General features: G+C 38.7%; 1 protein-coding gene across 8 annotated transcripts in view; it reads left to right on the forward strand.

The window, feature by feature from the left end:
- Positions 1-20,846, forward strand: part of Mark3 (microtubule affinity regulating kinase 3) — a 94,787-nt gene that overhangs the window by 19,408 nt on the left and 54,533 nt on the right. For all 8 annotated transcript variants that reach the window (XM_047541894.1, XM_047541893.1, XM_047541895.1 and 5 more), the window contains one exon: positions 15,288-15,341. In XM_047541894.1, the coding sequence (XP_047397850.1) occupies positions 15,288-15,341 (54 nt within the window). The remainder of the gene's footprint in view (positions 1-15,287; positions 15,342-20,846) is intronic.

The following is a 20,846-nucleotide window of genomic DNA, read 5'->3' on the forward strand; positions in this document are numbered from 1 at the left end:
AATAAAAAATGAAGGTACATCAACAACTTAAAAAAGAATATTAAAATAAAAATGAGTAGTGTGTTCTTTTTCAGTAGAATTGTCCTACTGCAAAAATTATCTTAAACTTCGTGCATTCACTTAAGTGTGAGCTCATGGTACTTGGAAACTAATAGAATTGTTTTATTTACAGATTTATTCCCATAGGTTTCCTTAACTGAGTATTTCTGGTAGCCTGTGACTGATGAGTTTCTGTTTAGGAAGGCACACACTTTTCCAACTTTTGTGATGTTGACTTTCTGCTCAACTGCATTCCTTATCAAAAGTACATCCATTAAAACTATAAAATTAACTCTATCCTCATAGTCTTCTTTTGTGATCAGAGCCTGTTTTTGCTGCTTGGACACACTTCCTTGCATTTAGGTCTTTGCACCTACTGTTAGTGTGTCTGAGTACTCTTCGCCCTTCTGTGTGGTGATCACTTTTGGGAAATATTCGTTGCCTTCTTCCGCTAGGCAATTCAAAATTCCAAGTACAGTTTCTACTAAATGTGTGTCACTTTGTACCGTGGTACAGTTGAATCATAAATCAGAAACTGGGGGCTGGGGAGATAGCTCAGTCGGTAGAGTGCTTGCCTTATAAGCACAAGGCTCTGGGTTCGATCCCCAGCACCCAAAAAAAAAAAAATCAGAAACTGTATTTAATATCTTTGGTTTCTCTTTTTTGTTTTCACGGGGGGTTTTTGGTATTTGAAATTGAACCAAGGAATTATTAAAGATACTGACACTTCCCTTTTTATGATACTGTTTACACTGTATTGAAATTGGCTTATTTGTCTCCACCCATGTCTGTAAGCATACATGGCAGTACATAACATAGTGCTTGGTGCCAGTTATATACTTAATAAATATTGTTAAATGACTATACTACTGCTGAAGATTTTTCTTAAGGAGAAATGATCTCCCATTGCCAGGCTATCCTAATATTTGCTGACCATTTGACAGAAGTGCCATGGCACTGATGCCTGCAGCTCACAAGGCCTGGGGCTGCTGGTGCAGGAACTCTGGGCTAGTCATTCTGTTAACAAGTAGTCTCAGTGACAAAATAAATCCTTTGGATTTTTGGTTAAGATTCCTTGTTGAGATGCCTGGACTGCTTTTGGAATCTGTAAACAACATGAGTGATTGGAGCTCTCCTTGATCAAAAGCTTCCTTAAGGAACAAAACTTCTGAGTTTAGTTCCCACCGATCCCAAATGATTACTCAAGTTTTTTCATGTGGCACAGGTGGTAAACCAGGAGAGTAGTGAGACAGACAGATCCCCTCATGCCAGAGTCTGGCCTGCCATGTTTACTTCTAGTAGGTTCTCATTCCAAAAATGCTTGAATATGACTGCCATGATGACTTAATTTTAAAATACCCTTGGGTTTTTTTAAACTTTAAACAAAGTCACTTTATTCTTGTTCCCTTACCAACATTGTAGGTATGACCCAGAATCATATAATGTGTAAACATTATTCATTATGTAGAAAGTAAAAGTACTTTGAAATTTCCAAGAGAATCACTTACAGAGAGAAATTAAGTATCTATTCCCACAGATGTGTGTGTGTGTGTGTGTTTTCTTTTTTTTTTTTTTTTTTTTTTTTTTTTTTTTAGTTTTTCAGTAAAATAAAAAACCAGATCATCAGCTAAGAGTTTGATTATTGAGGACATATCTGAGAAGTCTGCAATAATTACCAGGCAAGCAGGAGAGTAAATGGAGTAGAGAAGTGCTGTAAATTGCCAGGTAGCCCTCAGGCTTCCCTGAGGTTGGTGACAAAGTATTGACGTGGGAAGATTGGCATGGCTGCAGTTGTTCTCCAGCCAGTCAGTTGCCCAGTGCAGGCAGGACATTTTCAGAGTTGGGATTGTGTCACACAGAAGTGAAGACTGGAGGAAGGAGCTGGGTCTTGTTAGGGAACATCAAAGGGATTCAGGTAGAGGTAGGAACTTGAAGCGGGAAACAGACCAAGAAGTTGGTGGGGCCAGTGGACCACAAATGCAGGGAGCTCAGGCTGGGTGGAAGGAGTGACTGCACTGAGCTAGCCGGTAGGGTAGGAGACCTTGGCTGGCAAGCAGGGCAACTCTACAGTGAGTTCACAGGGTCTTGAGAGGTTGGGGGTACAGCCTTGTGAGTTGGTTTAGGGATGCAACTTGTTTTTTTTTTTCTGGAACTTTATCTTTGGTTCTCAGAAATTTCACAGTGAGGTGCAAGGAGTTGATCTTCACTCATTGTTTTAGTGCATATTAGACCCTTTCAATTTTTGTCTTTCAGTTCTAGGGATTGTCTGTTTTCTTTTTTGGTGGTAGTGGAGTTAAACCACGGGTCCTCTACCACTGAACCACATCCTCAGCCTTTTCTATATTTTGTTTTGAGACAGGGATCTCCTTAAGTTGTCCAGACTGGACTTGAGCTTGCCCTCCTCCTGCCTCAGCCTCCCAAGTGGCTGGGATTACAGGTGTGTGCCACTGCAGCCAGCCAGTGAGACTGAAACTTGAATAGAGCTTTGACTTTTTTAAAAAATCTGTTTTCTGTCTCTATTTTTGCTTTTGGGGAGGTGGTTTTAATTTTATCTTCTAAACTCTGGGGTGTTGTGTGTGTGTGTGTTTGTGTGTTCGTGTGTTCCCTCTTCTCTGCTTATTTTCATCTGTTAATTGTTACTCTCTTGCATTGTCCATTCTGGTATCTGAATGCTAATTCTTTTGTTGGCTTCTTGAGGATAGTAAAAAAAATTTTCTGTTTTTATAAAGTAGTTTTTTTGCTCCCTGCATTGTTTATTTCCTTGAGGCTCTTTCTTACTTCTCTTTTATAGAGACGTTCTTTGGAAGTCTGGTATCTCTAGTTGTCCGTCTGTGTTACAGGCAGAGCCCTGAGAAGCTGCTCAGAAGCTGTTTGCAGCACAGGAGACATGCTCACCTGTTCAGGATTGTCCACTTTTATTGGGGAACTCCAGATACCTGTGTCTTTAGGTCTCTTCTCTGGGAATTTTCAGTTTCTCCAGAATCCTTTATTCTGCTTGGCAGGGACTGGGTGGGGCATCTGGTTGTCTTAGCCCTTGGTGGCAGTCTATCAAACCCATTTTCTGTCTTTGTACCTCTCTCCGGTCCCCTGCTTGGCCAGTTATCTTGAATCCAGAGTCTTGTCTGTTTCCACAGAAGCAGTTTCTAGCTGCTGCTGCTGCTGCTGCTTACTTTTATATATTTATTTATTTATTTTTATTTTGTTTTATTTTTCCAGTGCTGGGGATTGAACCCAGGGCCTTGTGCTTGCAAGGCAAGCACTCTACCCACTGAGCTATATCCCCAGCCCTACTTTTATTTTTTTAAATGTAGTTTTAGTTGTCAATGGACCTTTATTTTATTTATTTGTATGTGGTGCTGAGAATCAAACCCATGCTTCACACATACTCGGGAAGCATTTTACCATTGAGCTACAACCCCAGCCCTCATTCTCCAGCTTCTTAAGAGCCCGAGGTTAATGAGCAGCAGACATTGTGTAATGACTCTTGACCTTGCGGTTAGCCCAGTGGTCCTACATTTTCTCTGCACCTGGGTCTCCAGGCTTGGAGCCTTTTCCAGTAATGCTGGGCTGACCACATTGTCTCTGCTTGATGTTTCCTCATTCTCTCTGTTAAGAAAATATGAACACAGCTTTCTCACTGTTGTCTTCCTACCTGCTCTTTTACTTCTATAGCTAAGTCCCATTGCTGTCAACCCTCAGTATTTTGGGGGAAGTGTTCATCCTCTCTTTTCTGTCCTGTCCTGGAGAGGGAAAAGGGACGGGGTAAGGTCTTGAACCTTGTTTACTCTCTGCTTTAAATTCAGTTATAAGAATGATAAAATTGGACCAGGCTTGTGGCTCAGTGGTAGAGCAACCGCCCAGCATGTGCAAGGCACTGGGTTCAATTAACAGCACCACATATAAATAAATAAAGGTTCATCAATGACTTAAAAAATAAGAATAATAAAACCATGATCCTGGGGTAAGCTTAATGTCTTGAGATTTCATATAAATGGTTATATCTTTTAGTCACAGTTTTTTTGGTGAAGACTATGTTAACATCTTGATGGTAAGTTTAGAGAATAAAGTGGGGGGCCAATCCCAGAATCTAGTATTTTGAATACCATTTTCATTTTTGTGTATGTCCCTTATATGCAAGTATTTTTGTGTGTGTATGTTCCTCATATGCGGAGTTTTTTGTTGTTGTTGTTTTTAGTTGTAGATGGACACAACACCTTTATTATTTTTTTATTTTTATGTGGTGGAACCCAGTGCCTCACATGTGCTAGGCAAGTGCTCTTACCACTGAGCCACAGCCCCAACCCAATGCAGGTTTTTTCTTTATCCTTTTGGTCATACTCTTGGATCCTGTTTATCCCCCTCAGAATGTTACCCTAGTAGTCTTCCGTGCTGCTGCTAATATTCCACTCTTGATGGTCATGTGCAGTGCTATTGATTAGAACAGCTCTTCTCAGGCATTCTCAGAACTCCTGCAAACCCCAAAAGCCTATTGATATTTACTATATTAGAAGTTAACACTAAGAAGCTTAAAATATGGTAACAATTCTGTCATTTTTAAAAATTTTTGCATACATGTACATAAATTAATAATGTCTGTCTCATTCTATGGTCCTTCCCATCCCCACCACCCCACTCCTCCCCTCACTCCCCTCTGCATAATCCAGAGTTCCTTCATTCTTCCATACCTACCCCCGACTATGGATTAGCATCCGCTTATCAGAGAAAACATTTGGCCTTTAGTTTTTTGGAATTGACTTATTTCACTTAGCATGTTCCACCCAAGAATTCCATTCTTCTTTATGGCTGAGTAATATTCCGTTGTGTATATGTACCATATTTTCTTTGTCCATTCATCTGTTGAAGGGCATCTAGGTTGGTTCCATAGTTTAGCTGTTGTGAATTGAGCTGCTGTAAACATTGATGTGACAGTATGCTGACTTTAAGTCCTTTCAATATAAATGGAGGAGTGGGATAACTGAGTCAAATGGTGGTTCTGAGGAATCTCCATACTGCTTTCCATGGTGGTTGCACCAGTCTGCAGTCCCTCCAACAATGTATGAGTGTACCTTTTTTCCTATATCCTTGCCAGTGCTTACTTGTATTCTTGATAATTACCATTCTGACTGGAGTGAGATGAAATCTTAGAGTAGTTTTGGTTTGCATTTCTCTAATTGCAAGAGATGATGAACATTTTTTCCTGTGTTTGTTGATTGATGTGTTTCTTCTTTGTGAAGTGTCTGTTCAGTTCCTTAGCCCATTTATTGATTGTATTATTTGGTGTTTTGGTGTTAAGTTTTTTGAGTTCTTTATATGTCCTGAAGATTAATGCTCTATATGAGGTATGAGTGGTAAAGATTTTTTCCCATTCTGTAGGCTCTCTCTTCACATTATTGATTGTTTTCTTTGCTGAGAAGAAGCTTCCCATTTACCAATTGTTCATTTTACTTCTCGTGCTTTAGGAGTCTTGTTAAGGAAGTCAGGTAGTAAGCCAACATGATGAAGATTTGGGCCTACTTTTTCTTCTGTTAGGTGCAAGGTCTCTATTCTATTGCCTAAGTTTTTGATCCACTTTGAATTGATTAATCGTGCAGGGTGAGAGGGAAAGGTTTAATTTCATTTTGTTACATATGGATTTCCAATTTTGTCAGCACCATTTATTGAATAGGCTATCTTCTCCAGCATATATTTTTGGTGCCTTTGTCTAGTATGAGATAACTGTATTTTGTCAGGTTAATGTATAATATATTTTTATGAAAAACAACTTTTCCAAAACAGATTATGAGAAGAGTAACATTGTTTAAATTTTATGCAAATCTCTTTATTGTCTGGAAAGATTTTCTGGATTTTCATATCGGCTCTGCATGCAAACTATTTGGGTATATTGTTTTCATTGAAGTATGTGAAAAAATATGTAGCAAGAAAAGGGAGGAGTGTCTTCCCTTTTTTTGATACTGGGGATTGAACCCAGGAGCACTTTCGCCACTGAGCTACATCCCAAGTATTTTTTGTTTTTATTGTTTTGTTTTGAGATAGGGCACTGATAAGTTGCTGAAGGTCTTACTAGATGGTAGAGGCTGACCTTGAACTTTCAGTACTTCTGCCTCTGTCTCCCAAGTTGCTGGGATTACAGGTGTGCTCTTATAATTCCCAGCATGGAGGAGGGTCTTAATACTCTTTCAGATCCTTGTGGGTGTTATCCTTTAATAACACTGTACCAAAACTCAGGATGTAGTAGTTTCTTTATGCAGGCACTGATTAATCAATAGATCAAAAAAAGTTAATACAACAGTTTGTTTCAGCTCAAAATTTGCAGATTTAGAAGTAAGCAAACAGGGTGAAAGAAAGCTTTATATTTTTATAACAGAACTAAAAAACATCAAACTTATCAGTACAGGGAAAGATGAACATGTAAACCTACAAATTAACAATCACTGATTTACATTCATGGAAACACTTTTAATTGTGGTAAAATATACATAACATAGCATTCACAATTGTTACCATTTCTAAGTGTACAGTTTAGTGGCATTAAATACTTGGTATTGTTGAACAACCATCACCACCATCCACTCCAGAATAGGTAATCAGTTCTCATTTTATGCGCATTTCATATTTGCAAATTTATCAATTCGATATAAGTTACTTGTCACACCAAAGTCAATCCTTACAGGGCTTTGACAATAATTCTTGGATATAAACAGAGTGGTGAGAAATGCACATCCCCAAGCTGAGGGCCAGTTAGGTGGTGCTCTGCTGTCTTGTTTCAGCCCTTATACTGTAAACAGATGTCATTTTTGCAGTGTATTCAGTCATTGATGGATGAAATATTCTGTGTATGTCTAAGTCTGACACATTTTTTTCCCTATAGCTTTATGGTGGTAAAATTGAAGTACAATAAACTGTACATATTTGAAGTATGCAATATGATCAGTTTTGACATGTATGTAACCAATACAATCTATAAAAATCATTTCCATTACTTTTTTTTAAATTTGAAATCATGCAGACTGTTTCCTACATGATTTATTACATTAGAATTCAGTCACCTTAAGATATATAGAACCCCACCTCCACATGTCAACTATTTCAAATTAAATGGCACCCTTATAAATATCTCAGAGGTCAAGGAAGAAGCCACAAGAAAAGTAAATAAAGAGTGCTTTGAACTAAGTGATAATAAAAGCTTAAAATATCAGGATCTCTGGGATGAAGTAGTATTCATATGAACATTTATAACAAAGCACTTGTGTCAGAAAGAAACTAGAATAACAAATTGTTTTCAAGTTATGTATTAGGAAGGAAAAAACGAGGAGTAAAAATATATGAAATAGAGAAGAAATAATAAAAAAGCAAGAACACAAGAATTATTATCAGTGGAAAGGGAGCTATCAAAACAACCCTACAGATGCTAAAAATATATTAAGGTAATATTACAATCGTATGCCAATGTATGTAATAGCTTACATAACATGGTCTGTATTAGAGAAAGATCTGTGTGCTGTTGAGAAGAAAGTGTATTCAGTCATTGATGGATGAAATATTCTGTGTATGTCTAAGTCTGAATTATCAGTAGTTTTTTTTTTTTTTTTTTTTTTTTTACTTTTGTAGCCCCTCCCCCCACCACTCCCCCCACACACTGGGAATTGAGCCCAGGGGTGCTTAACCACTGAGTCACATCCCAGCCCTTTTTATATTTTATTCAGAGACAGGTTCTCACAGACTTGATAAGGGCCTTGCAAAGTTACTGAGGCTGGCTTTGAACTCAGGATCCTCCTGCCTCAGCCTCCTGAGCAGCTGGGATTACAGGTGTGCACCACCATGCCTGACTATTCTATAGCTTCTTTATTTAGTTTTTGTTTGGAGGATCTATCTAGTGGTGACAGAGGCATGTTAAAGTTACCCAGTACTGGGCTGCGGTTGTGGCTCAGTAGTAGAGCACTTGCCTAGCATGTGTGAGGCACTGGGTTCGATTCTCAGCACAGCATCACATATAAACAAATGAATAAAATAAAGGCCCATCTACAACTTTAAAAAATATATATGTGTGTGTGTGTGTGTGTGTGGATAGATAGATATAAAGTTACCTGGTATTATTGTGTTGTGGTCTGTTTGATTCTTAAAATTGAGCAGGGTTTATTTGATGTATGTAAATGCTCCCTTGTTTAGGGCATAAATGTTTACAATCATTATGTCTTGCTGATGTATAAATTCCCTTAAGCAATATGAAATGGCCCTTTTTGTACCTTCTAACTAACTTTGATTTGAAGTCCGCTTTGATATGAGGATGGAAACCCCTGCTTGTTTATGCAATCCTTGTGAATGATACATTTTTTCGCATCCTTTCTCCTTCAGTCTGTGGATTTCTTTGCCTGTGAGGTGATTCTCTTGGAGACAGCGTATTGTTGGGTCTTGGTCTTAAATCCAATCTGCCAGTCAGTGTCTTTTGATTGATGAGTTGATTATTATTGAGATAGGATTTATATTCCCAATCATTTGGGTTTATTTCTAGTTTTATTTTGAATTAATTTCTCCTTTGATTGATTATTCCTTAGTGTAGTTTTTCCCTTTGCTGGTATTCACTTTTTTTTTCCCCATTTCATCCTCAAAACATTTTGTTGAATGTTCTGTAGTGCAGGCTTTTTAGTTACAGATTCGTTTAACTTTTGTTTATCATGGAAGGTTTTAATTTCATCTTCAAATCTGAAGCTTAATTTTGCTGGATATAGGATTCTTGGTTGGCATCCATTTTTTTTTTCAGAGCTTGGTATATGTTATTCCAGGACATCCTAGCTTTGAGGGTCTGGGTTGAGAAATCAGTTGAGATCTGAATTGGTTTTTCCCTATATGTAATCTGATATTTTTCTCTTGCAGCCTTCAAAATTCTATTCTTATTCAGTATATTAGGCTTTTTCATTATAATGTGACTTGAATCTGTTACAATTTTGTACATTTGGGGTCCTGTAAGCCCAAATTTGAGTTTCCATTTCATTCTTTAAGTTTGGGAATTTTCTGATATTATTTCACTGAAAAGATTGTGCATTCCTTTGGTTTATATCTCCATACCTCCTCCTATTCCGATAAATCTTAAATTTGGTCTTTACATGTTATCCCATAATCTTGGAAGTTCTGTTCATGGTTTCTTAACATCTTCTCTGTGGTCAACTCTATTTTTAAGATTATGTATTTTGTCTTCATTGCCTGAGTTTCTGTCTTCCAAGTGGTCTAGTCTATTGTTGATGCTTTCTGTTGAATTTTTAACTTGGTTTATTGTTTCCTTCATTTTGAGGATATGTTATTTATTTATTTATTTATTTATTTGAATCTCTGCCTCTTTATTGAAGTAATCTTTCACTTCCTATATTTTCTTCCTAAATTTTCTTCATTTCTTATACAGTCCTTTGCTTCACAGATCATTTTAACTGTGTACATTCTAAACTCCTTCTCTAACATTTCTCCCACTGTGGTATCAGTGGATTCTATTATTGGAGTATCTTGGTTTGTTTGGGGCGGTTTGTTCCCTTGCTTTTTCATGTTGTTTGTGTGTCTACCCATCTAAGTACAGATTGAAGGCAGGAGAGTTTCTACCCTGGAACACATTTTCTTAATGTTTTTTGTTGGTGATTTTGCTGTTCATTGTGGTTCCAAATCAGCACTTGAAGTGCTGTGCTAAGTACAAGTCTGTGATGTGCCTTACAGAGGAAATACGTTTGTTAGATGAGCTTTACTCAGGCATGAGTTCAGCATTAACCAGCTGTGAGCACAGAATGTCCCTGGGGAGGCCCTCACACATAGCAGGCTTGTGTGCTCACTGTTGAAAATGTTACCAGAGGCTAGCACTGTCAGGGACCCTGTGTTGTCCCTGGGAGCAGTGGTTCAGCATTTACTAAGTTGCTGTTCATAGCAACTTCATAGAGCATTTCTGTGAATAATAAGAATTGTCTGTATGTTTTTGAAAAAAGAGACTTAATGATTTCTGATAGTTTCCCTTCATATCCCACACATGCAGGAAGGTGTTAGCAAACATCATAGACTTTCCTCATTTGTCTGAAGAGGTCCGATTCGATTCTGTTTATGTTTGCAAGAGTGGAGCCCTAGGAGGCAAATTGAGAGAGCTCTGAACACAGGTGGGATGTCTGAAAGGTTGTTGAGTGCCCAGCTTAGCCTCATAGTGGCTGGGAGAAGCATTGGCCCTTCTCCTCAGATATTCCACATTCTGCTTGACACAGTTATTTTTCCTGGACTGTTACTATTTTTCCTTCTTTAAGCACACTGTAGACTTGTCTTCCTGGGCCTGTTATTTGTGTCACTATAGAAATTGTTGGAAGTCACTTGTCTACTAATGGCACCTCTTCCATTCTGTCATTCTGTCAGTGCTTCATTTGACCTATCAGGTGAGAGAAAAGAGAAATGCATGTGATCAATCAGTATGCCATGTTTAACTGAATTTCCTCATTGTGGTTATGGAACACTTTGCATTTAATTACTTCTAAGTTCTGTATTTCACAGGTTAGAGAGTCTAGACTTAATATAAAAAGTAGTATTGCCCTAGACATCCCCATTCATACTGATTCTTTAGGTTTTACTTTCCTGTGTTTAATAATATGCCCATTGTATTTGTGTTTATTTTCCAGTTTAGGCATAACCTATTGACTTTTAAAGTCATCATTGACTTAAAAAGTAAACACTGTTATTATTGGAATGTAACACACATACAGAAAAAGTATGCATTTGTATAAGCCTGACCCAGGGCAGACACATTCTATGCCCTTTCCCAGAAGCCTCTCTTTGCCTCCTGCGGGTCACTTCACAGTCCCTCATGTCCAGGGGAGCAGTATTTTAACACGGTAGGTTAGTTTTGTCTCTTTGGCTTTTTTAAGGTACTAATGGAATCATACAGTATGTTACTTTGTGTCTGCCACTTTTACTTCCTGCTTATAACATTCTCCCATGTTGTGTTTGTTAGGTTTTAATTTGAAATTTTATTTTGCAACCAACTGTTGTAGTTTTTTGATTTGGTCTCTAACCATTATGGACTAAGTTGTAACCCCTCAAATTCATATGGTAAAGCCCTGACCTTATGTATGGTGAATTGTGACAGTGTTTGGTAATAGTCTTTATAGAAGATTAAATGAGGCTACAAGGGTGAGCCCTGATCAATAGGATTTGTGTCCTTATTAATAAGAAGAGACAACAGAGAACTGACTCTCCCACCATGTGAGGACACGGTGAGAAGGCAACTGTCTGCAAGCCAGGAAGTGGCCCTCACCGGAACCTATCCTGCTGGCACCTTGATCTTGGACTTCTAGTCTCCAAAACTGTGAGAAAATAAATTTCTGTTTATTTTCCCACTCTATAGTATTTTGTTATGATAGACCAAGCAGACTAATACTTCATTCTTCAGGCTACTATGCCCCCTTTAAGGGACTTGAGATCTTTTTTTTTTTTTTTAACCTGCTCTTTTAGCAGTTATGAATGCTTTAACGCCTTTCAGGGGTAGAATTTAGGATCATTTGACCCGCAGTGAATTGACAGGAAGTGGAAAATAAGGATTGTTCTCCAGCAGATCGGATCTGTTGAAGCATGTTGGGGAATCCCTTCTCATTCATGAACTATCTTTATCCCTGTTTTGTAATTTTCCACATTGCTTCTGGTATCTGGGTGAATAAATGAACTTTACCAGAACTTTCACAGTAAAGGGCCAGGGACACTCCTCTTTCCATACCTAGTGACCCCCCTTGGCTTTCACTATATGTCCCCTTTGTCCCTATCCTCTAGCCTGTCTACAACCATGGCAGTGAGTGGGTGGTCTCCTCTCTTGTCTCTACCTTTCCAAGGCACTGCCACAGCAATGTCCCACAGTTACCTTCTCTTTGAGTGACCTTAAAGGTCTCATCTCTGAGCTCTCCAGGTCTGTACCAAGGTTAATTTGATGTTTAAATCATCATAGCAAGGAATTGGGAAGAAGAAGGGATTAGAAATGTCCCCCTCAGGCTTCATTGCTGCACATACACATGTCACATTAAGTGATAGTGTTTCACTCTGTGAATACCATGGTTTTGTTAAAATGACTTTTCTTCAATTCTGGGAAACCAAATGCAAAATATTTGAGCTTCTTTCTGAAGAAACTTGCTGAAGAGGAAGTGTGTAAGAACAGAAGCAGAGTAGAATAAGAAGAGGACATGGCACAGAATCAGAAGAAGTTGGTGATTGTGAGTCCAGTCATGCGCCAGAAACTGGATCTTAGAAGATCAGAGGGACAAGGAGTGGGAAGGGCAGCAGCGCTGTTGTATTTGGAAGATGAGAACAGAATCGTGGTCATAAAAGGACAGTATAGCTAAGGGGTTTCTTGGAAATTGGAAGATCCAAGTATACCACATAAAATTACTTAGGAAAGTTTGAAGAAAATTGTAATCTTTTTAAAACCATATTCCTCTCTGTTTTAACACCAGAAACTCACTCTGCTCACTGTCCTCTCTCTCATGTGTTTGGTTACTGGTTGTGAGTATTCAAGGTCTCACTCAGATCAACTCAGCGAACACTTATTAAGTACTGCGCCCATACACTATGCCAGGGCTGTAAAGATGAAAAGGTGACTTTTCCCCGTTTGATATGGACACAGATAGTCAGTTTTCACATATTTTAGCAGCCAGTATTTTCTTTCATTTTCCAAATACAGAACTGGAATTCTTTCCAAGGACACACACATTCACACTCTCTGAGCCTCCAATTCTGACTCCCAGAGATGGGGGTATGGTTCCTCTACTTCAGGATCTAACTCATGCTGCAGCATTTCCCTCTCTCTAACTCTTCTGGAAGTTAACAGGTCTGTGGGGAATCAGTATTTTGGACAGGTGGAGGCTTTAGACCAAGTTTATCAGTTTTTTAAAATAACATTGCATTAGCATACTTTGTGTAGCCATTCTCGAAGCATGGCGGGGAATGGGGCTGAAGACTTACTGAGACCCTGTTGGAGGCTGCCAAGTCAACACTATTTTTATATTCTAATACTATTAAGTCATTCACTTTTTCATTCTCTCACAAGTGAGTGGAATTTTTCAGAGGCCATATGACCTATATTATCACAACAGATTGAATGCAGAAACACAGAAAAATTTCATCAACCTGGGTGCAGTGGTACACACTGTCACCTAGCCATTTAGGAGACTGAGGCAGGAAAACTGTAAATTTGAGGACAGTGTGGGCAATTTAGGGAGACCCTATCTCAAAATTTTTAAAAAAGGGGTTGGGGGTTGGGGATGTAGCTCAGTGGTAGATTGCCACTAAAGGGGGAAAAAAGATTGTGTTTTGTTTCCAGGCATAGAGGTACATGCCTATGATCCCAGTGACTTGGGAGACTTAGGCAATAAGATCACAACTTTGAGGTCTGCCTGGTCAACTTAAGACTATATCTTAGAATAAAAAGGTGAGACTATAGCTTAGTGGTAGAACACCTACCATTCAGGAGTTTAGTTAGCACTGGATTTAGTTCTCAGCACTACAGAAAAAGTAATGAATAGATAAGGGCTTATTTTTATAATTTTTCAGTTTTCTTTTGTAATATTATAAATATCTATCATAGATAGATAGATATTTATACACATTTGGAGGTCATCTATAATCTTTAAAATAATAAAGGAGTCCAAAATGTGTGAGAACCATTGACATACAAAATCTTCAAACCCTTCTTCCCAGACTTTGACTCCAGGCATTTTCTTTAGTGTTGTATCTTATTGGATCTATATTCTGTAGGATGTGGAAGCGTGGCCCATGAGCTGTTTTGAACCTTGAGTGCCAGCTGAGTTAATTCATCCTCCTTGGTCATGGCAAAACCTCTCTCTACTTATGTTCCCTTTCATAGTCTGATTTTTTTTTTTTTTTTTTTGGTGCTGGGATTGAACCCAGGGCCTCACGCATGCTAAGCACTGCTCTACACTAAGCTCTCCTCCCCTCCCTCCCCTGTAGAAATCATTTTTGTGCAACAAATAATGAGGTACCAGGCAAGGATGCCTATGCAGGTTCACTTAGTACAACTGGTAAAACTGATTTCCTTTTTTAAAGTTAAGAAATGCACATAAACAGAAGCTGGAATTCTTCCTTCCTATGTCCTACTGACTCTTTTTGTATTGCCTGGAGGTGTACTCACCCCTTTCTGAACAAAGGTTACCAGGTGACACATTTGTTGCCTGTGCACATGGGTTAACCCACAGATTGGTCTGGAACTAGTCTTCTTTCTTTAATTGCCTAAAGGGATTTTTGTTCTTTTGTTTTAATACTGTCTGCACTGTGCTGCCCAGCTGGTCTGTAACTCCGGGTTTATGTGATTCTCCTGCCTGAAGCTCCTGAGGTCTGTGATTACTGTCACAGCCACCATACCAAGCCTTTTATTATTTTTTTATTTTTATTTTTTTAGTGTTTTTAAAGTTTTTGGATATAACATCAACCTATTTGTTTGTATGTTTATTTATTAAGCCCTCATTGTATGCAAGATGCCTTGTGAGGTATGCTGAGCTATACATCCCTGTCAAAGTACAGTTCCTGCCCCCAGATCCTAGGGTCAACTGAAATTAGTTTCAGTAAAGTGAAGAGGACTGGAGCTGGGATTCAGTGGTAGAGCACTTGCCTGGTACACACAAGGTCCTGGGTTCTATCCCTAGCACTGTCCACTCCATGCCCCCTTACCCCCAATAAATACTAAAGATATTTGCTTCACTGCATATATTTTAGAACTGTTTTCATTGTATAATCTGTCTGTCATTCCTGTTTGGGGGGATGAGTCAGAAGATTTTTTTTTTTTTGGGGTGCTGGGGATCGAACCCAGGGCCTTGTGCTTGCAAGGCAAGCACTCTACCAACTGAGCTATCTCCCCAGCCCCAGAAGATATTTTTTTCCTTGTTTGTATAAGTAACAAATATAAAACGTTATAGTAATACCATTACTTGCACAAAGCCCCTGTCTTCAATTATACAGTTTTTTTGTTGTTGTTGTTTTTGTTTTTGTTTTTTTTTTTTACGGTGCTGGGGATCGAACCCAGGGCCTTGTGCTTGCAAGGCAAGCACTCTACCAACTGAGCTATCTCCCCATCCCCAATTATACAGTTTTATAAAGTTTTGATTGCTTGTAACCAGCCAAGGTTTGCTTGTTTGCTTGCTTTTTAACAGTGCCATATGTGTGGACATTTATAAAACTGTTACCAGGTAGTCTGTGCTTACCAATTCTTAAAATCCATAATGTGTATTTTTTTTTTCTAGGTTGCAATAAAAATAATTGACAAAACTCAGTTGAATCCAACAAGTCTACAAAAGGTAAGACCAATATCCAGGTTTTTTTAAATGACTTTTGGTGTTTTTGCCTTTTAATTTTTTCCTTAACTGTTATTTATTTATGTTTAGTGCAGTAGAACTTCTTGTTCTTCAAATGAATACAGTTTAAGTGAAGTATTTTATAAAAATGGTAGGGTTATCTTCATTTGAAAATAATGATTTTAAATGTTCTTAATGGCACAAACTGAAGGCTCAGGTTTTAAATAGAATATTCTAAATACTAGCATTCAGTTTTTTAAAAATAGCATACAAATATATTTTTATCTATTATGCAGATTTGTATAGGTTTCCTATAACTAATACTGAAATCATTAAAGCTGCGGCAGTCAGTTTCACCAGGCATGGGGCATGCACCTGTAGTCCCAGCTATTTTGGGACTGAGACAGGAAGACTGCTAAGCCCAGGAGTTTGAGAGCCGCCTAAGCAACATAGGGAAAACCTATTTCTTAAAAAAAAAAAATTTAAGTGCTAATTTTGTCTTCTCAGGATGGATGTATTAATGACATAATGCATATAAAAGAGCTTTGTAAACTGCAAACACTCTGTAGTCTTAAGGTATTTTGATAAGTGTAATGCCCACTGTTTATTACTAATGGATTCTAGTGGTTACTTGTATTCTGGCAATTTTAAAGCTGAGTTGCTCTTAATGTGTAGAAGGTGGGGAAGGAGATAAACTTGATCTTACACGAAAATGATACTGAGGACTGGGGACATGGCTTAGTGGTAGAGCATTTGTCTGGCATGTGTGAAGTCCTATGTTTAATTCCCAGCACTGCAGAAGATAAAAATGAAAACAAAAACAGTAGTTCTTTATGATCTATAGCCCAGAATGGGCATTAAAGTTTCTCAACATAACCCTGAGACAAATCCCAGTGTTCTAGTCCTTTGGAATTTTTATTTTTTAAATTTTTTTAGTTGTAGATGGACACAGAACCTTTATTTATTTATATGTGGTGCAGAGAATCGAACCCAGTGCTTCACACATGCGAGGCAAGTGCTCTACCACTGAGCTACAACCCCAGCCCTAGTCCTTTGTTTTAAAGAATGAATTTTACCTGTTTTCTCAAACTTTAATTTTTTCATGTATTTAAGGATTTAATTCTAATAAGTCATTTAAGGATTACTAAAATACAATATTCAGAACTTAAGTTACAAGGTTTACTGAGGACTTTACTCAGTGTTCTGCAGTGTTAGAAATCTTCCCCAACTCATGTGTGCCTGGAGAGAGAACTGGAACTCCAGAAGTTTTCCAGGAAGTTCTGTCATAGGCTTGTGTCAGCTGCATTCTTTCCTTCCTCATGTTTGCTTGCTTGCTTTTTTCATTTTTTGGGTCATAATTTTTAATCGCTGTTATTCTTTATTATTGCAAATTACTCTGGATCACACCATTATCATTTTTAGTACGTGGTAGGTTGTCTGGTTAGCCCAATAGTGTGTTTATGCATATTTGTACAACATTAATTTTGACTTATAATTATAATCTTGTAGTTAAAACTTTAGGATTAGTTTGTGGTATAAAGTAGGAACTGTCTGTAGAAGACTTATCCCAAAGCTTGATCTATTCAAGTCAAATAACTTGATTAGTGTAATATATTCAGTTTATAAGGCATTATTTTAAATCATGTGTATAAGTTCTTCTCTTATAAGTTAGAAACATTACTTATATGTGGACTTCAAATTCTTTTTCATTAACTTCTTTTCCATAGGAAAATGGCAAGAGGGTAGTATACATGGCAACTTTGGCACCTGTCCTTGCAATGTTCTGACAACTTATTTTCTTCTGGGCTCCATCCGCAATTGTATCTTACTTGCACCAGGAACAGCTCTCTCTCTCTCTCTAGATGGTGATTTAAAGCCCTGGAGCAGCCCTAGAAGATAAATTCACTTTAAGGAACATTCTGCCAGCAACACCATGCAGTCCATTTGAATTACCACTGCTGGAGGATGTGCACTAGTTGGCTCAGGCAATATTTGAACATACATGTTAAAATGATATCAAGTTCACAATATTAGACTGGCATATTGAATCATATGCCTTTATTAAAAGCATATAAAAACCTGAGTTGATTGCATATTTGCAAGTTGGTATTGTCCCACAGTTTCACTTCATTTTTCCCATGTGTTTTTCCAGCCGTCGAGTTTATAAACAGTAGATTCTATAAGTGATTTATTTTTCCCCACTGTTTTTGTACTTTTCAACTTCTAATTACTTTTACTGGGGTACTGTTCTGTTCCTAAACAGCCAACTTTTAAAGAATTCTGTAATGTTGTACATCTATAATGGTTTTGGAAACATCAGGAATAACAAAAATGTTAGTCTAAGTTATTTTTAGGTTCAGTTTGATTATACCAGGTAGTCTTACCGAGTATTGTCTTATTAACTCCAAGTCTGTCATTAAGAAGCAAATCATGGCTCAGTTCAAGAAAATGTTTATACCTATTCAAAAATACTAGACTTTATTAAGACTTGTTAGAACACCTGAGGTAATCCGTCTAAAGTTCCTAATGTTGTCTCTTTCAGTCTTGGGAATAAACTGACTGTTAACCCAAGAGTGATGCTTAGGAGTATGGAGCAGCTAGACTGCATCAGTGCAAACCTAGGCTTCAGCCTGACTAGCTGTGTGATGAGCCACTAACCTCCCTTTGTCTTCATTACAGCACGTTAGAGGGTTGTAGTGAGAAGTAAGATCCTAAGCCCATAGCAGAGCTTAGAACAATACCTAGCACAAGATAAGGACTCTGAGTGTTTGACGTTATCATGTGCTCAGCTGAATAATTGGTTTTTGTTTCCTTGGTTTCTTCAGGGTGGAGAATGTTGTTTGTTTAAAAACCTCCCCCTCATAGGAAATAAGTAAAACTTAATAATTGAATAATAGATTCCAGATAGGTCTCTTTTGTAGGACTTAGCTGTACTGATAATATCACTTGTTAACATTTGCACATTTAGTCTGTGTACAGACTGAACACTGAGCACTTTTCTGAGTTTTTTACTCAAATTGCTCATTTATAACTTCATGAGGTCAATTCTGTTCTTCAGAAAAGGGAGCCCTCTTAACCTCTCTTAACTAGAACTCCACCTATAATATAATAGGTGGAGTTGGCATTGAGTCAAGCAGGTTTGTTACAGTTGAGGTGATAGAGAACTGACAGTGGGTAACAGGCTGGATCATTAGCACAGGAGTTCATTGCTGTCAGGTAATGTGCCTCCCTTGCCCTTATCCTTACAAGCCCTGAACTTTTCACATTAGCTAGTCTGATAGACTTCTTTCATCTTCACCTTTGGTAGGTGGATATCATTGCCATTTTCATTTTCCTCTGGGGAAACAGACTAACGAGTTGATGTAGTCAGGTCGTCTAGCTAGTAAGTGATGCAAAAATAGAAATCTTGAACTGACTCCGAAATGTGGACTTTTTACACTCCCTTATGCTGCCTTACCATAGTTAATTAAATTCCCCTAATTCGGGATTTACGGAAAGTTGGATGGGAAATGACTTGTCTTCCATTGAGGTAGCTATAAAAATCTTCATTAAGGAGCTGCGGTTGTACCTCAATGTTAGAGTACTTGCCTCAAATGTGTGAGGCATTGGGTTCCATCCTCAGCACCACATATAAATAAATAGATAGGGAGAAAGGGAGAGAGAGAGAGAGAGAGAGAGAGAGAGAGAGAGAGAGAGAAAAGATAGGCTGTAATCCCAGCAGCTCGGGAAACCGAGTTCAAAGTTAGCCTCAGCAATTTAGCAAGGCCCTGAGCAACTCAGTGAGACCGTCTCTAAATAAATATAAAAAGGACTGGGAATGTGGCTTAAGCCAGGTGGTTAAGCTCCCCTGGGTTCAAACCCCAGTACCTAAATAAAGAAAGGTATTGTTTAAAAAAAAGGAAAAACATTAATAGTTTCAAATTTGGGGGAATATTTCAAGTACTTAACAGGGACTTGTGCCCTACCTCCCCTTCCAAACACTGGAAAAGCCATGTTTTTATCCAGGTTTGTTTGTTTATTCATTCATTCAAACACTAAGCACCTACTGTACGTCACGCACTGTTCTGTGCACCACAGATATAACACTGAACAAAAATGAAGTTCCTGCCCTCATGGAATAGACATTAGTGGGGAGCAGCAAGAAATACACATGCAATGTCAAATAAGTGCTATGAAGAAAAGTTAAGCAGAGCACATTGACTGTATTATTTTTTTCTGTAATCTAGATGATCCAGTGTCTGGGGCCTTGCTGGCCCCTCCCAGGGAGAGCTGATTCCTAGAGATAACAAACTACTGCCCTGGTGTGCTTTTCAGTGTGCAACCAGCTGATTCGGAGCCCATACTTCAAAGCACCAGTCCTCTATCTGGCTAGCACACTCCAGGAGGCAGTATTCCTTTGCCCTAATCACCCAGAGTCAGGCACCAGGCAACCAAAGACAGGTCCTGCACTCTTTTCTTGAATTTTCTCTTCTCTGCACCCTTTGGGCACAGCCTGCCCAAAGTATTACTGTGCCTTGCCTTTCCCACAGAAATCATAATAAAGGCCTTCTGGACAGGGGATATGGCCCATTGTGCCCAAGATCCTTGTCCTTGCTTTTCCCTGACATATTCTGCCTCACTCCACTGCTTTCTTGCACCCTGCTTGTCTTGTGGGTCCCCACTTCCTGGGAACTATAAGAAACTGACTTTTCAATGGCAGTTGTGCCCTGATCTGTCAGCCTCAGGTGAAAAGTAGGGTTGTAGGAGCATCCTCTTAGAATCCATTTAGGAAGCATCCTTGTCCTCCTGAACCAAATTGTGTGAGACTCCAGTAAGTCAGATAAGTCAGCTGACTCCGGGTCAACCTGTGTGCTATGCAGTACGATTCTCCCTAGGTCCTGAGAGACCCAAAGAGTCTTCATCAGATGAACAGGAGAGGAAGAAGACCCTGCAGCCCTCACTGCAGAACTTGGCACAGGGGTTTTGGTAAGGTACAGTGGAGGACACATAACCTGAGTACCAACCACAGGCTCTAGAGGTCCTGATTCTGTCTTCTTGTGGCAGAAACTTATCACTAACCTGTGATACATCCAGTTTAAACAGTATCAGGGGTGTGGGGACTGAACCCAGATGCTCTACCAGCCCCTTTTATTTTGAGACAGGGCTTCACTAAGTTGTTGAGGCTGGCCTCAAACTTGCTACCTGCCTACCTCAGCCTCCTGAGTTACTAGGATTGCAGGTGTGCATCTCCATGCCTGGCCCATCTTTTTCTTAAACTGGAATCACCTAATTAAAAGCAAGAAATTTGTAATATTAATAAAATAATTGATTTTTAAGAAATAGTTCTGTGATGGCTGGTTTGTTAGTCAGCCTTAAGCATATCCAGGAATGGGTCCTTCCCACAGCATCTTGTTCAGTATTCAGCAGCTTTGTTACTGGACAGTTCCTCCCTGCTATAGACCAACATCTGTCTTCTAGAAACGTCTATAACACTATTCTCTATTTTGCCATTTGGAGGTATAGAGGCAA

The sequence above is a fragment of the Sciurus carolinensis genome, chromosome 2, assembly GCF_902686445.1.
Source record: "Sciurus carolinensis chromosome 2, mSciCar1.2, whole genome shotgun sequence".
Classification (NCBI taxonomy): domain Eukaryota; kingdom Metazoa; phylum Chordata; class Mammalia; order Rodentia; family Sciuridae; genus Sciurus; species Sciurus carolinensis.